Source organism: Cornus florida, unplaced genomic scaffold (genome assembly GCF_030987335.1).
Source record: "Cornus florida cultivar Cherokee Brave unplaced genomic scaffold, ASM3098733v1 CherokeeBrave_3.0.0_Hap2_Chr06, whole genome shotgun sequence".
NCBI lineage: Eukaryota > Viridiplantae > Streptophyta > Magnoliopsida > Cornales > Cornaceae > Cornus > Cornus florida.
In genome coordinates this window covers 61,139,375-61,157,665 of record NW_026775576.1, presented here as the reverse complement: position 1 = coordinate 61,157,665, position 18,291 = coordinate 61,139,375, and the positions used below count along the sequence as shown (strand labels likewise).

Below are 18,291 nucleotides of genomic sequence, written 5' to 3'. Positions count from 1 at the left end.
AATAAGAGATGTAAAACATTAATGCAAAGACCAAGACAAAACAAACTTTAAACTTTAAGCTTCCTTTCAAGCCATTGATGCAAAGGCCAAGACAAAAAAAAAAAAAAAAATTGTGGGCACAAAATTAGATATAAAATAGGGCAACTTGCAAGGTGAAGATAGAAAATTGCAGTCATGCACCTCCGATTAAAATAAACAGTTCTAATTTGAATCAAGAGAAATAAACTTAGCAAACAGGTAAGCATGTTTTCCTTTTCTTCTTTTCTGTAAACATATAAACCCATTTTTATTGGCATCACTGGTGAGTTTGACATCCCCCATAGAATGGAGTCAGGTTCAGCCTTCATACAATAAGCATTCACCCTTGAGTGTCTATTCTAATATCACCACGAAAGATCTTATCTGAGTATCACAAGTAATCTAGCTAAGGCCCACACCTCTTGCATGTTTCTCATGCTCTACAACCTAGTAAGTGGAATATATGACTGACTGACTGCATTTGGTTCAAATATTTATACACAAGTAATATAATAATAGTTGACTTTATGAGATAATCATAATGATATATAATAATTTTATTTATCAAAAAAAAAAAATTACATTTTAGAAGCAACGTGCAACAATTTATTAAGAAAAGGAAACACATTAGCTATAAATTGTATCACTCGTGAATCGCGTAACACTTGAAAGAGAGTTCAAATTACATTAGACCTCAAAAGTATACAGAAAACATATTTTATGTTTATGATATCAGTAGCCATGTCAGAGGTAATTTAGGGGAAACTGCTAGTAAATATTCTAGCCCACTATTCTACTCAATTGTGGAGACTAGAACCCAGGTACATCCTTGAACTATTTATCAAGCATGGGAGCCCCAGGGGAAGTGGTTGCAAAGGATCAAAGCTAAACCTCTAGAACCTTATTAAAGGGCTACAAGGATGACAAGGAAGAGCTCCTTCCAAGTTCTAACTATATTCAACTTTATTTTGCCCAAGGAAAAGACTATTAAATTGCTACAAACTTACTATGACAATTTGCAATCACATAGTTCCATAATACCAACCATGATAAAAACATTGTACAGAGAGACTCAACATGTTATACTACACTGTTATCAATATCGACAAATCATATTGTACACCAATCGTATGCAATATCAAAAAATCAAATTGTTACATGTTATATTCCTATGTGCCTTTCCTGGTTCCCACTTTTAACAAGCAAAAGAGAAATCAAGAATTTTGCAAAATGACAAAAGGTCTCCATTGTTCTTTATATGTCAAGTTCCAATTCAGTAATTGAGAAAATTTAACCTCAATCATACATCCATACTGCATATAGGAATACAGATATATTGTAGAAGATTACATACAACTTAATAAGACATTCTGAAAAAGTGAATTCAGGTGACAGTAAATCAAGATTCATTATTAACAATCTAATAATGTACAGTTACTTTAAAATAGAAAGTTGTATCTCAAATCTTCAAATCAAATTGAACAATAGACTCCAACACAACACTATTGTGGTAATTAATCTAAAAACCGAAATAAAAATTTAGGATTTCTACAAATATAAGATTATTAGGCTCCAATACAACACTGTTGTGGTAATTAATCCAAAAACCGAAAGAAAAATTTAGGGTTTCCACAAATATTGGTTTCCCTTCAAATATAAGCTCAAATCTAACAATATAGAAGAGTTTTATGTTTGTAAAACTGAAAGAAAAACTACGGTTTTCGGGAAAAATCAATTTTTTTTTTAAAAAAAACCTCCAAAATCAAAGAATATTACACACCATTTATGGATTTCCTACAAAAAAAACTAAAAAAAAATACAGAAAAACAGTCAATATGTTGAACTTAATTGAACAAAGTTAAACCAAATGGGTCAAACCTGGCTTCTTCTTCGACGAAAAGTGTAAAGAGCTTTAAATCTGTAGTGGTTTTAAGCAAAAAAGCTTGACTTGATCGAAGTTTTCAGGACCCAAGCACTGTATAGTCGAATCGCCCTAAATCACCACAGAGAACATCGATGGAGGAGAAAGAAAGTTGGGGTGCAAAATGACCTAAAATATTTAAGCGTTGCCTTTATACTTGTTGTAGAGTGTTATAAGTTTGGCCGAATTTTTTCCTCCGCTACAGTGCATGAAGTGGGCTAAACAGTGCTGAAACAACTTAAAACACCATTTTGGTGTTTCAAGTTTTGGGCCTTTTTATTAAAATGTTTTACAATTGTCCAAACAAAACATAACGAACCAAACATGCTTTAGGCCACTGTAGCGGACCTGCAACAAAAATACATGAAGTAAAACAGATACCAAACAGGGCCTTATAGAAACACCAAGGTGTTTTGATTTTTAGCCACTATTAACGAAACGTTTTGGTGCTGTGCAAAACAAAATAGTTTTTACCAAACCTGTTTTTTTCACTGTTCACTGCTACAATACCCGACAAAAACATAAACACTAAGAACAAAACACATGCCTAACATACCTTATATAAGCAGAAGTGTTGTTGTTACAGTTCTTTTGATACCTCACACCTTGGCTGCTTTCAATAAGTTTGAATATAAAATTTAGGATAATTTCACTTACCTCCCCTGAGGTTAGGTGTAATTACAGATGGTACCCCTTACGTTTCAAAAATTACAGAAACCTCCCCTCAATGTGACCGGAGTTAAATTCCAGTGACATTCTTGTCAAATGACTAAGATACCCTTATTATATAAAATAAAAAATTATCAAAATCCAAAATGATAAAAGCTACCCCCAATTATAGAATTGAACAACCAAACTGAACAACCAAACTTCAGCATCGGCATCCTTGCTCACCGCCGGTCAGCCTCGCTGTTGAGATTGTGCATCGCCACCGCCATTTCAGTTCACTTCGTTACCGGATCAGAGCGCCGCTTCACCGCCTAGCTCACTAGTTCACCATCGGTATCTTGCGTCGCTAGGCTCGCTTTCTCTTTCTACAGCCCCTGTGATCATCGACAGCAGATCCGTCATCCATCGTCATCTACAAGAGCCTGTGCACGCCGTTCTGAGCTCGCTGTCCTTCACCACCGTTCCGAGCTGCTTGCACACCATTCAGACCTCAAGCCGATAAGCACCGATAAGAGCATCACCACCGTTCAATTCAGACCCAGTCCTTACTGTCACCGTCATCGGAATAACTACTGTGCTTATCGCAGCCGGAATCGCGACTCTTCCAGTAGTTGTTCATCGCCACACTCTACCACCACCGCGGCACTACCGTTCTTTCTCGCCGTCGACTAAGCATATCCTTGCTCGTTTACCGTCACCGGAATAACGACTCTTATTGTTCGTCGCCACACTGCCGCCACCGCGTCACCGCCGTTCTTCTTGCTCGCTGTCGATTAAGCACATCCTTGCTTGTCCCCAGTGGGTTATTCATAGCTTGCTGCCGCCTGACGTTCCGTTTGTCCTTGCTCGCCGTCCCGACCAGTCCCTCGTGCACCTCTGGTTGGGACATCATAACACACACACACACACACATATCCTAAAGACCTCTTTGATGTCCTGCTCCGTCCATCCCTTGATTCAGATACCAGTCAAAATATGAGAAATTGGGGTTTTAGAAGTATTTGTTTGTTTGTTTTTTTATTTATTTTTTATTTTTTGTTTTGTTGGATATATAGGTTATTTTAATACAAAAGTAAGGGCAAATGTGGTATTATAAGGTTAAAAATAGCTGATGTCATCGAAAATCATCATTGACCAGCGTTGACTCTCAACGGAGGGGGCTAAGTGTTACGACAGAGCAAACCTTGAGGGAGGACGGTGTAATATTTGAAACGTAAGGGGTACTGCCTGTAATTACGTCTAATCTCAGGGGAGGTAAGTGAAATTATCCCTATAAAATTTTAAGTGGCTGTATTTTTGTTAAATTGGATAAAATATTTGTTGCTTATTGTATTTTATTTATTTATTTATTTTTATGGTATTATTATAATCTCTCATTTTTCAAAGAAAAAGTGAGAAGTTTGATTCTCATAGAGGACAGTTATTCATGGAATGGAAACTAAAAAGACAGATGGTCATCATTCTCATTTAATCTATCAACTCATAAACTTGTGTTTTGTGGTTTGAATCTCCTAATAAAAGTTAGAATAGCAGTAGTTTTCATTCCTTAGGAGGTACTCGTACCAAATACTAAATTGTTCTCCTTACAATTTTGATTAATTTTTTTTTTTTTTTTTTTATCAAATAAAAGAAAATTAGGGATTTTACTCTTTTTTTTAAAAAAAATTTTTTGCATGAACAATCAGAAATTGACAGTAAAACAAATTACTTTCCTTTATATTTTTTCTTTCTTTAATTTTAGAGTTATACTTATTTAAGATTCCCAATATTCCCTTTTTATGGGAACTCCAATATTTAAATCTGTTTTTACATGGATTGAAGCATTTAACTCAAAATTTCCTTACTTTAAAATTCTTTGAATACCTTAAAATGCAATCTAAGGGTCAGTTTGGTAAAATTAAAAAAAAAGAAAAAAAAAAGAAGAAGGTATGATTGTAAATTCATTACATTAATCTCCTTTCATTTATCTTTCCAAACATAATTACCATCATTTTTTTTTTCTTTATTAATCAACCAAACACCACAACAAGTTGTTAATACTATTATCTCATTATTTCTTTTCTTTTTCAAAATTCTCACTCCTCTAAAAAAAAAATAATAATAATAAAAATAAATAAATAAATAAAAATGTATAACAAAAAAAAGAAAAAGAAAGGAGGAGGAGAAAAGCTGCAAGGATTTTCCCTCCTTCCAAGTTTTCCTTTTCCTTTCCGGGAAACCTTTTTTCCATCCCTACCCTCTAAAACCCTCCCTGTCGCTACTGAAAGTCAGCTTCACAGTTCACAGCACTCCCAAACTTAGAAGTTCCCATGAATCCTCCTCCTCACCCTACTCCATTTCCCCATCCATCACACTTCACCTTCCTCCCTCCGAACCCTAACCCTAACCCTAACCCCAATCCTAACCCTAACCCCAATCCTAACCCTTACCCCAATCCTAACCCTAATTTGTTCCATCCTCACCACCAAACCCCACCACCACCACCTCCACCTCCACCTGATCTCCCGTCCACTCTCTCCACCCTCAAAAACCTCATCCAACTCTCCGAAACCACCATCACATCCATCTCCACTCTCCTCCACACACCCTCCGCCACTTCCTCCTCCGCCCTCTCTCCCTGCCCTTTCAATCCCCACCACCGCGTGCCGCCAGAGTCCCTCTTCCGCCACTCCCTCAAATGCCCTTCTTCATCAGCCGCTCTTGACCTCTCACTCCTCGATTCACTGAACTACCCCAATACTCTCCAATCCTCCCAAGAATTGGTCAGCCAGAATCGTTTTGTACGAACTCTTCACGATTCCGATGCCGAACTCTGCTTTTCTATCGATGATTACTGTGATTTTGGCTCGAATTTCTTCTACCAGGATTGCCCAGGTGTTGTTACTGTAACTGATCATGATGGTACAAAGCCAACATTTACGTTGCCAGGTACTCTATCAGCTGAGTGTGCAAATTTTGTAGGCGGTGGTGATGTTGAAATTAAGGGTTTTTCTAGAGAGTGTGTAAAGCTTCTTCCATCGGAGTTATGGTTGGTTAGGTATGAAATTGAGGCATGGAATGATTATCCTGTATCTTATTCGTACAGTGTTCTTCGAGCCATTTTGTGCTTGTGTACAATGAAAGAGAGTGATATTTTGAGATGGGTTATTGTGAATTCGTCTAATTATGGTATTGTGATTGATGCACCGATGAGGGATCACATAGTTTTGCTTTTCAGGCTCTGTTTGAAAGCAATTCTGAGGGAAGCTGTTGGTTCTGTGGATTTGGTATTTAACAGAGAGACTGGGTTGAATTTGGCCACAATGTGGTTTGAGTGTTCCAAGTTGGTTGACGTATTGAAGTGGTTTTCATTTCAGCTTTCTGTACTGTATGGTGGAGTAAATGGGAAGTTCTTTGCAATTAACATGCTTAAGCAGTGCATTCTAAATGCTTCGATGAATTCTTTATTGTTTCCCATTTCGCAAAAGGCCACTGAATCACCTGCTTCCAAAGGGGCAGATGGTAATATTGAGGAGCCACTTGAAAGAAGTATCGAGAATGAAAGAAATGGTATGGACGGTGAAAAGATTAATAGCATGGTGATTTTTGTTTCCCAAGTAGCAGCTGCAGTTGCTGCGCTGCACGAAAGGTCCTTGTTTGAAGGAAAAATTAAGGCATTCCGGGTTGCTCAATCAGTTCATAAATTCCAGCGGTATGCTCTCACTATTGTTCTTCTCTCTTATTATATTATTCTGTTTTCTTTTGTGCAACTGATGATAATCATGATACCACTTTTCAATGTTTTGTAGCATAAGATAAAATGCCTTTAGCTGTAGAAATACCAATTTATGAGATTTTATCTGACATAACTTATTATTTGACAAAACCAAATTATTAGTTGCTATTGTCAAGCATCTTTAAAGAAAACTTCCTCGTTTGTTTTTCAAGAACAAGGAAGTCCTGGTTATGTGGCCTTGAAATTATGAGAGGGTAAGGGAATTTTGATTTCTCCTCTCTCTCTCTCTATATATATAAATATTTCTTGCTTTACTTTTTAAAATTTGGATGGAGAGGAACAGTGAATATTGTAGAGAAGCATTATTGACCATATACATCAGGATTCCATGAGAAGGGTCTAGGAAAGCTTGAGCTCAATTCCTGCAGTGATGAATATGAGCACAATTGAAATTAAAATTCCTTGGGAGTTATATATTTGTATATTGATAAGACTATATCTCGAAGCTTGATTTCTCCCATGGATGAAATAGGATGAATCATATAGCCAAGAGAAACCATGAAGAATTTATCTATTTTGTATTGGATGTGCTCATTCACTTTGACTATATCATATACGTAAATAAAAATAAATCTACTTTATCGTCTTAATTTCTATTCTACCTTCTTGGAGACTGAGGTGATGCCAACTTTACCAAGACCATTGATTGTTGTGTTGCACACAATGGTACTAAGTTTGTAGTACATCGCTTAGTCCATGATGGGGTAAGATTTTGTAGATTAATCCATTTGAATGTGATAGGTGGTTTTAAATTCAAGGCTGATCTCACTTATCAAATAATATAAAAATAAAAAATAAAAAATCAAGGCTGATCTCCTTCTGTAAATTTGTTCAATTTTTGCTCTCAAAAACTTATTAGACATGAAAGGCCTTGCATAACCTTTGAATATTTCTGTGTTAACGATATTGGGCTCTGTATGTGTGATATAATCCTTATCTTTTTATTTTCCCTTTTGACCTTCTCCAATATCTGTATATATTCTTTTGTTATAAATTCATCTCTTTTTATGTTTTGCCTAAGACAAAGAAAAATAATAAGGCACTAAGTTGGATACTATTTTAATCAATAAATTGTTTTTAGGAATGGGACTTATCAAAAACTTTATCATGCAATCTATATTGTGAATAGGATTCTAGGTTGCTAGTATAATTTTTCAGATAGCCCTTGGTGACACATATATAGGGCTGTTAGCCTCGCAACTGAGGTCATATTTATATTTGGTTGGTGGTTATTGGTAAGTAATGCAAATATCCTTTTTTGATGTTTTATTAAGTGCTAAATTTTACATGGTGCGGGGAAGTGTGTGTGCTTTGGAGGTTAAAAATTTAGGACCTCCATGAGGCATCTAAACATGTCTGAATGGAATGGCTAAACACGCGTCTTGTAGCCAACTCCTAATAGTGGGACGAAGCTTTATTGAGTTGAGTTGAGTAATATGACATCTAAATGTGTGTGTATAATTATTAATTTTCATATGAAGAACATCATGGTGTTGAGTCATTGCATTCCGGAAGATAATTATATGGACAAGGAAGAAGTATAACTTTTTTACTTTTTAACAATGATTTTTATTTTTATTTTTTCCTTTCCTCAATACAATATTATTTAGATAAAAGAATTTAATTTCTCAAGGGCTGGGTTTTTCCTAAAGGTAGTTTGGGAGTTTATCGTGAATGTTATGGTTCCATGACAAGATGACCATCACTTTGAAAGTATTCTATGTCTATGGTGCAAGTGCTAGTTTATGTGTCTTTCTTCTTCAATTATTTCTGCAATTAAGTCCAAAATATCCTTAATTCTGATTATAAGATTCTCTTCTTTTACTGGTCTAGCCTATGCTGTTTAGTTTTTTAATTGCGTTTATACCATTCAAGATCTCTGATTTGCTTGAGATACATTTTCAAGACTCCATTGAATTTATTTTTCACAGTTGTTTTAGACGTGTTTAGTTTCTTACTTTTGCAATAAATTATTAATTCATTTCATAGTCTGGAGTGTCTTCTCAATTAATTCTCAACCCCCAATCCCAAACAAGAAAAAGAAAAAGGAAGCAGCAGCATCTTATTTCTCGAAGTTAATTTTTTTCATGTAGAGTTGCTGATCACGCATGTGTCTCAAGAAGAGCTGATGAGGAGCGGCAAAAACGTTCCAACTATAAACCTGTAATTGAACACGATGGGCTTTTTTGGCAGCATTCCCGTAACCAGGTATGTTCTTGTGGATGCTTACAAAGTGACAGGGTATGATGAGCTTTATGAAACTCGTCCATTTGTACAAAAGGAATTCCTTTCTGTGCTTGAGCTGATAGTTTATAATTGGTGGAAAGGAGTCTTAGGTTGATCCTTGTCCGTGAGAATATTCTAGCTAAATGGAATTGAAGAAAAAAAAATTCCAGTGATTATTATTGGAAGCATGGCAGTCTGATTTTTGGCTTTGGGAATGCCTGAAATCCTCCAATTAATTGCCCTAAAAATTCTGTCAAATTTTATGATCTTGCATGACATTGAAGGAGTCAATATTCATTGTTGTAGGAGTAAGCGCATACCATCGTAAGCAACTGTACAAGAAGATTGTTTCATTATATACCATGGCCTTTTGGAAATGACATTATTATCATGTATCGTTAACAGATATTTTAGTACTTTCTATCTTATTTCTTAACAGCTCTTTATCGCAGTAGAAATTGTTCTAATTAACTCCTAATCTCCTGTCAAACCATTTTGTCCTTTCGTTAGGATACAGATAGAACGAAAACGAAAGAGGAGTTATTGGCTGAAGATAGGGATTACAAACGTCGAAGAATGTCGTATCGTGGTAAGAAGTTAAAGCGAACAATAACGCAGGTAAGAGTTTTCTTTTTGTCCTTACTTTTCTTGGTTATAACATTTTCTTATTAATTTTATTTTTAGATAACTAAATAATGGTCTAAAATTTTATTTTGGTGGTAAGCTTCTCTAAAAATAAATGGTCAAATATATATACATATATATAATTTTTTTTGAGATGCATGCGAATTGTGAGAAGTTCGTCGGGGAAACTGATGGAAACTCTTGATTATATGCCAGAGGTTCAATAATAAATTAATAATGAATATATTATTGGAATCTTCCCAAACTTGCTTGGAAAAGATGGTGGGTATGAATGGCTTTTCATGAATCCTTCGATTAGAGCCTGTAGGCCTTTGAGCATAAACTTGATTGAGAAAGGTCCTGGGGGCTTCAGAACTTCAATTTAATAAAAATCTCGTATTGCTCCACAGAATTGTGTTTGTTTGTTGTTACGATGTTGCATTGACTTCTAGAGAGATATATGATAAGTGTTGAATTCCTTTATAGTATATATTTGTCTATTTATTTTGGAGAGACAATTGTCAAGATTTGATTAGAAGGCGATGGTTATTTATGAGTGGAAGGTTTTTATGCCTCCTTTCACGTTGATCAATTGTGACAAGCATTAACACTCGGTTTTTCAAGACTGGTCCATGCAACATGCTGCCAAGAATGACTTGGCAATACTGGAAAAGCGACATGGCATTTCCTGGCGTCTTTTGAATTTCTGGCCAATTTGATGCTATACATCAACTTTTGCATGTGTCGAGAATTTACCAATCTATATTGTGTATTCATATTTATGTGAATAAAGTACCAACCATGTCCCATCTTGTGATTTGGAGAGAATTATGATGAGAACCACATTCCTTGATAATTGTCTTTTTCGTGGAGAAATAAACATAAAGTGTAATTACAAGAATTACAATCATTTGTGTTTGGAGAGAATACTTGTGGATTGCATATGACAAGTCTGACACCACATTGGTTGACCTTAGAGCTTTCCAGGGACATATGGTACCATTTTGTTTATTTTTTATTACACTATTTAACCCATGCAAATTGTGGTGCTTTATTATTTGTCTTGAGAAATAACACGTGGTAATGCCGAGAATAGAAAGGTGGCTCAAAAGTTCACCTTTCTATACTAGGTATTATAATAGCGGACTTGAAGAGTGAAACTCAAGCTAGCATTTCAATAGCTTTTGGATATTCGGGGTTGAACAGTATTTTCCATGACTTGGAGAAGTGAGAAGAAGAAAAAAATAGCAAGTATTGAAATTTTTTTTTTCAGGATTCGCTAACTTTACACATCTCTTAGGAATAGAGAAGGCAGATTGTTTATATTCTACACACTTCCAGTTCATCAAAATGGAAAAACATAATCCGCTTTGAGATTTTCAGAGATCTGATCAATCTTCACAAATATTGGTGCTCTATGTTCGATAAAAAACACAAAACCTACTTGAGATGGTTTGCTGATATAACTTGCAGAGGTTTTTCCAAACTGGATAATATTTTGGTTTTAGTGAGTACGAGTTTTTCTGACGTGGCAGATAGTTAATGTGAATAAGATCATATTTCCCTCTTGGTGCTGTTTTTCTGTTTAGGTTCTTGTTCACCATTGATGCACCCATTTAGTGCATGATTAGTGATGTGACTTGAAAATTCTTCTTGAATGGTAGAAACGAAATGAAAGGAAATACTCCGAATAAATAAATTAAATGAGTCTGTTATTTCTTGTTATTTATTCATGTAGTTCAGGTAAAACCGATAAATTGAAATCTTTAATTTAGCAAGATTTCAGTTAAGATAAATTGTCTCCCATGTATTTCTACCACCTAATGAAAACAATATAGTTGGAAGTTGATATTTCCACTTAACTCCAACTAGATATAACAATTCCTACCACCTAATGAAAACAATATAATTTGACGTTGAATTTTTTACTTTGACTTCCAGTATAATTGCTTTATCCATACCATGTGACCTAGTTTTCACTTTCACTGGTATGTTTTGCTGGACTTGGTTGGACGTTTGTATAACAAGCGAGCTCTCTACTCTCAAAATCGAACATGTTGGCGTAAAATGCTATCCTGCTCTACTGTTACAAAGCAATAGAAGCTTGTTGTGCTACTTTGGTGTGCTTTTTCGCCTTCTCTTCCCTCTGGGCAGGAGTGGTAGTGGACACTGGGAGGGAGCAGGCAAAGCATGTCGTTTGTAATGGAATATGTTTAGCTCAACTTGATTGGACACTTATATACTTGTCTCACCCCTCTTTTCTTGGAGGAACAAATATTTCAGTCAAAATGCTAGAATTTTTTTTTTTTTTTCCTTCTTAGTTGGTACTCACATATGCATGCCTCCACTGAGACTTGAACCCTTGACCTCCCTTTGAGAAGTAGGGGTCTGATACCGCTAAGCCACTGGCTAGATTCCCTTCTCCTTTTATCATTCAGGTTGTATTCTGGGAAGATTATTGTTTGTTTGTGTTTCCTTGTTATGTGTGCAAATAATGTTAAAGGTTGGTTTTTACCTGGTCTGTCCCTTCCTGCACCATTGATTATTGGGGCCAACAATGGGTATTGACCTCTTTTTTACTGTATAACTTTAAAAATATATATTATAATTAAATACAAGAAAGCAGAAAAATTGTAACTTAATTGAGATGGCGACAAGAGACAGGCTGCAATTCCAACCATGAACTGCACAAATACGACCTTGGGTTTCTCTAGTTTTTTGCTTGTTTCAACTCAACTCAATCCAACTCTGCAAAGCCTTGTCCCAACTATGTGAATCCACTTTAAGGTCATTACATCAGTTAGACCACATGCTATTGTACTTTTCTTTACCCATGTTAACTTTTGCGTTCTTTATAGTTTTGGGTCACAACTTTCCTTCTGTCTTTACAATGGATTTTCTTTTCATTTTTTGTTATTTTATTTTGACGCATTGTTAATCTTGTTAGTCACACCTTGTTTCTTTTTGTTCATTTACTTCTAATTATTCTTGTTTCTGTTTTTACTTTTTGCCACAACAGAAGTTAAGAGATATAATAGAGGATTACACGGAGGTAATCAAGCAAGCGGGAGGGATTGGTTGCTTGGTAAAGGGAACTGAAGATGCAGGAACATCTAAGCCTTTTTCTGCTCTTGACGTTTCTACAGATGGTGAGCAAAAGAAAACTATGTCCAACTCGAATGAAGTAAGCAGAGAACAGCCGCATGGTTACAGGGAACAGTCACATGGTGAGCAAAAGAAAACTATGTCCAACACAAATGAAGTAAGCGGAGAACAGCTGCATGGTTACAGGGAACAGTCACATAATCAAGATAATGTCAGATTTACAAGATCATATGATGAGTCTCCTGACGATCACAAGCGTTATAGACGAGATTCTCATCAACACAATAAGCATCTAGAATATCAAAGAAGTGTCAGCAGGGACAGGCGTGATAGAGAGTATACCAGAAGCCCAGACGGATACAGAAGTAATGGCAGATCAGATGATTATATTAATAATCGAGGTCAGCGAAATGATGTGGAAGTATCCAGGAAGTATTTTCCACGAAGCACAGATAGAAGTCACAGCCGGTCACATGAGCGGACTAGTCTTCGAAGGGAGCAAATTGATCATAATTTAGAAGCGAAGGATAGACGCCAAAGGAACAAGTATAGGGATCACAAATCAGACTACGTTATCCGCCATGAGTTTGAGGACCGATACGATCCTTCTGAATCTCGTGATAGTTATAAGGATGATGTCTCCTCTGGCAGCAAATATGTCAGACCAGATTAGTGACAGATATACAGTCAAAAGTGATGTCAGTTATTCCATTGATAGCATGGTGGCTTCTGCTGTACAGAAATTCTAAATGTTTCTTTCATCATACGGGGTAAGTGAACTTAGTCATTTGTCTATAGCAGTTTATATAATTTTTTGTTTAGAAAATAATAACTTCTGATTAAAGTTTTGTTTACTTTTTTTTGCAAAATTTTGCTGTAGGAAGTCGTTCATGCTTCAGCAGTTTATCCACATCTGTATCCTCCTTTGTATCCTGAACATTTTGCTTGATGTACTTCTGCTTGTCATTTTTATGGCGGACCTTTGCTTTTCCTCACGTTTGGCTAGAAACATGTTAGAATGAATGTATTATTGGTCTGAAATTGGTCATTTTCACTCGGTTTAGTTAATAATTCTAAGACTGGGAACCTATTCTTAGGTAGGTTGGACACAAAAGTTGACCCAATAGTTAGCTGAATGTGGGCCTATTTATTAATGATTAAATGCATTTTCTTCTGGTAATATTGATAAACTGGAGAAGCATTTTAGTTGGTTTATTACGGTTTTAGAAATTTTAAAGGGAAAGAATTGCATTATCCTGAATATAGGATTTATCTAGCACCAAAACAAGGAGGTACAGCCATGTACCGAGAATGTATACAAAATCTGTGCATAAGAAATTCCCATACCAATTCTTACCCAAAAAAAAAAAATCAATAATTGCAGTCCCTATGATTCCCAAAAAAATAAAAATAAATAAAAATAATGATGATGATGATAATAATTAAAAAATGGAGGGAAATCAACATATGATGATTGACTGCTCAAATCGGGCCTCCATCCCTCAAGCGACCTCCTATTTCTCTCCGTGATTACTGCACTGTTGGCAAAATGTGTCTGCCTGCCAAGCTGATCTAACTCTCCTGCCTACCCTGCATCCTATCCATAAGCTAGACTAGATATAAGCTATAAACTTATCTCTAACCATCAATCTCTTATTCTCTGCATCCTCTTCTTGGATATTAGCTTCACTTGAAGCCTCCACTAGCATCTCCAGTGGCTCTGAACGACAATGAATTCTGCAGTAGCAAGGGAAGATCATAAGTGATCACTTTCTTTCTCTTGTTTTCAAAATACCAGCTCACCCCACCCTAAAAAACAATGGAACCATTGTTGAATTTGCTTCACCCCACCTTCTCTGGCCTGCCAACGAAACCTTGGTAGCCTCAGCATGAGTGTAAATGGCAGTAACAAAGTTACATAATGGTAACAAAATATTTTGTTCTAAATGTTTGGTCTAGTTTCTGACATGGTTAGTCTTACTGTTTTCGGTTCACTATTTTACATTTCAGGTTAGTCTTACTGTTTTTCGGTTCACTATTTTACATTTCTAGGTTGTATTCATTTTAGTGATCATATTTCTCATTGAAGGCCGTTATGGGTTTCTATTTTGTGAATGGGGTATCGGGCAACAATTACTATGTATGATCGCACACTCACACAGTATATATGGACCACTTGTATGTTGTATATGACGATTTTTAATTGACATATTAATTTCTGTGATATTTGTTATATTTGTCCCAGATAATTAAGAGTTCCAGCACATCCAGCCCCTCCAGCCCCATACCAGAATGTTACTGCTGAGGAGGACAGGAGTTATAATGAAATGAGAAGGGTAGTTAGGAGACCTAGAATACTTGTAATTGAGACTCCCTCTTTTGTATATTGGCTATATGTATAGGATTATGTTGGCTTATAATCTTATTGGCAACAGAACATCAGATTGAATGTGCTTATTCAAATGCTTGATCCTTTGTCCTGGACAAGAATGCTTGGTGTTGGACTCTCTTACTCTCATTAATTAGTATGCTAATTTTCTGTTTATGGAGAGAATAGAATAACAGCTAAAGTGCCTCTCTGAGGGGGTGTTCGTTTTTCATTGAAATGATTTCTCACTTCATTATGGAATGAATCACATTCCTTCCTGCTGGTTCGTTTGATTTAAAATTTTCTTTGCTATGTTTAAAGCTACATGAGACTGCACACAGGAGTTTTTCTGTTTGAATCTGCACAGGGGAACTTTATGGTTTGGAGTTTGAATGCAATGGTTGATGTATTTAACTATATTGGTGTCACTTTTTGCCAAGGCATAGATTGTTGATAACGTTGGAAACTGAAGAAATGGAAGGTGCCAGAGTGAGTAATGGTTCTGTAGTGGTGGGTTGGTGTTTAAATGGTATTTTATGTGCTTGGGTTTTCATGTTGCGAGAAATGGATTGATTGCGAGAAATGGATTGATGGTATGTGATCGTATTCGATTTCCAGTCTTAACTAAAATTTCCTTTTGCCCTGATACAACATGGTTTCAAAATTTTGGAGCCGAGACTGTTGCTCTTTGTTGGTCTTTGATTTTTTTTTTTTTTTTTTTCTTTTTCCCTAGCTGCTCCTTTGTTGGTCTTAAAAAACAATGAGAATGATAGGGAAAGGGGTGGTGCGGTTGCCAACAAATGTCTTGGGCCTGTTTTTTGTTTTCTGAAAACCGACTCAGAAAGCAGAAAGCTTGTTTCAGTATTTAAAAATAGGTTTATTTATTTATTTTTGTAATCGAGACTTAATAAAACAGTTATCCAAAACTCTCAATTAAGTGATTTTTATACATTTTTTTATTATTATTATTTTCAATTCTTAGAAACTGAACTAAGCAGACCCTAAATAAGTGAAAATATTCTTTTGCACAGTTTTTTTTAATTTTATTTGTCTGAAAAGAGAGAACATGACAAAATTGAACAAAACAAGCCCCATGATTCTAATGTGTTTTTTTTTTTTTTTTTAATTTAATTTTATTATTATTATTTTTTAGCGCACTACACTCCCAGAAAGTTGATTTAACCAAATTTGGAAGTAATTTTAACAAAATTTTAATAAAACAGGGATAAAAAAAAAAAAAAAGAGGCCCATTGTCAAAATATATTTTTTTCTTGTCTTTTTCTGATTAATAATCACAATTAGGGGTGGCAAATTAAGACACGACCTGCCAACACGATTCGAACATGACACGAGATAAGCGAGTTTGAGTTAATTTTAAACAGGTTCGGGTCATAAACAGGTTAATCGTGTAACTGTGTAGGGTTAGGGTTAAAGAGGTTCAACACGTATAACCCATTTATACCCGTTTAACTCAACATGTCAGAATCATGAATATGACATATGTAATATGTTACCTATTTAAACCCAATTATTATAGACAGTTAAGTTGTTTTAACATAAATCTTGACTACGCCTTATGATTTTTCTTCTTATTTTGAATATTTGGGTTAATTGTGACAAATTTTTTGTAGTATTTATTATTTGATTGGACATTAAATGTTTCGTTTTGATAAACAAGTCATTAAACAGGTTTCCAACTTAACCTGTTTAATAAACAAGTCGGATTAGTGTTGAGGTTTCTTGATACAATTATTAAATGGGTTGGGTTTTGTTTTACCTATTTAGAAGAATACTCTTACATCGACACGACAAGATTATGACACACGAATACAAATTTCCACCCTTAATCATAACCCCTCAAGGAATTATTTGCACTCAAAAGGATTTGAACCTTAACCTGATGCTTCCCTTTGAAATGCACAAACAAGACGTGTGAATATATTTTCTCCTCCTAAAACGCAATGTGATACTCCCTAATTTCGGAACACGGGTTGATTCGCACACAAAATTAAGGGATATCAAAACAAATAAAGTATTTAAATAAGCACCGAGTACAAAAAGAAATAAAAAGAATAAATAATTTGCTGAATGAAAATCTATTAAATAAAAATTTCATTAATAATTCTCCCAAAAGTTACAATTCGAAAATCTTGTAAATCAAGGATCTCTGATAACATAATCCAATAATCCAATGGTCTTTAAATAATATCCATTATCTAACAATAAGAAAATATCCTACATTGAAATAAGATGAATGAATGGATAAGTCCTCCAGCTGCGGATCCTCAACCTTGAGATTTGAATTTCTAATAACCTGAAATATAAAGCGTGGGTTAAACCCTACGAGCAAGTTCTCTCTACCAGACCTTTGAAAACCAATAAGTAAATCATCTCTGATCAAAACCAAACTTAACAAAGTTTTTTATCTTTAATATACAATGATATACATATATATATTTGATTATATACAATATATCAACAACATCTATAACTAGGCACATTAATTCCAAAACCATTATGAATGATTTAAATAATAATCATACCTAGCCCAATTCACAAGCCCAATTCACAATTTCTTTTTAAAGGAACTCCTCTAACCTTAATTCCATCATAGACAACAATTTAATAATTTAAACAATAAAATATAATTAAAAAAATATTATAGTAAATTCCAAAACCAATACTAATTTTTAAGTTTTTAAATCACACAGCCACTATCTAGGATTTGACAAATCATCCATGTCACCATCAGTATTATTTTATTAATATATATAAAAATATATTCTAACCAGTCAGTACTAGACTATTCTAATTGAACAATATACAATCCTATTCCAACTTATACATACAATAATCATAGATGATATATTTTAATCATCTAATACATAGCAATATAATTACACTTTGACAAATCGACCATGCCATTATAAGTATATTTATTTATATATTGGCAATTCAGCCATGCCTCCTTAAGTATATTTATTTATTCTTTGGCAATTCAACCAGGCCTCCGTAAGTATATTTATTCATATATTTAATTAGCAACTCATCCATGCTTTCCATGTATGTATTCGATACATACAAATATTTAGGTTGTATATTTAATCCTTGGCAATTCATCCATGCCTACACTTTAACCATGAATCAACTTTAAACTTAACAATACGCTAAATCATACATAGCCTTCTCATGCATATTATATGCATAATATTAATTTAAAAACCAACATATCCAAATATACCGATTAAATAAGAATAACTAATATTAATTATCTTAAATAATATAAACATTGACACATATATTACATAATATATATGTGTATAATACATTCCATAATATATATATATATATACTCCCCTCTCGTAATAAAACATTTATTTATTATATTTACACAAATAAATACTACTCATCCTCGTGGTAACACTCCATGGCTCTCAGGACACCAGGAGCACTCCTTAAGCGGTTGTTTCCAACCCTTACAGGCTTAAAACCACTTCTTAAAATTCACAGGACCCCACAGGACCTTAACGGGACCCTAAACAGTGCCTCACGCTCCTCCACGCACCACCACACTCACCTAAAGCC

General features: G+C 34.9%; 1 protein-coding gene across 3 annotated transcripts; it reads left to right on the top strand.

Annotated features, from left to right (window-relative positions):
• Nucleotides 1–4,619: 4,619 nt before the first annotated feature.
• Nucleotides 4,620–14,828, top strand: LOC132311668 (U11/U12 small nuclear ribonucleoprotein 48 kDa protein). Of its 3 annotated transcripts, none has more exons than XM_059809693.1 (5): nt 4,620–6,299; nt 8,477–8,591; nt 9,120–9,227; nt 12,253–13,108; nt 14,584–14,828. In XM_059809693.1, the coding sequence occupies exons 1-4, from the start codon at nt 4,918–4,920 to the stop codon at nt 13,009–13,011; spliced, it is 2,364 nt and encodes a 787-aa protein (XP_059665676.1). In that variant the 5' UTR covers nt 4,620–4,917; the 3' UTR covers nt 13,012–13,108; nt 14,584–14,828. The 3 variants fall into 3 exon arrangements, with proteins under 3 accessions (XP_059665676.1, XP_059665678.1, XP_059665675.1); XM_059809695.1 differs by having other exon boundaries at nt 13,223–14,828; XM_059809692.1 differs by having other exon boundaries at nt 13,219–14,828.
• Nucleotides 14,829–18,291: the final 3,463 nt, after the last annotated feature.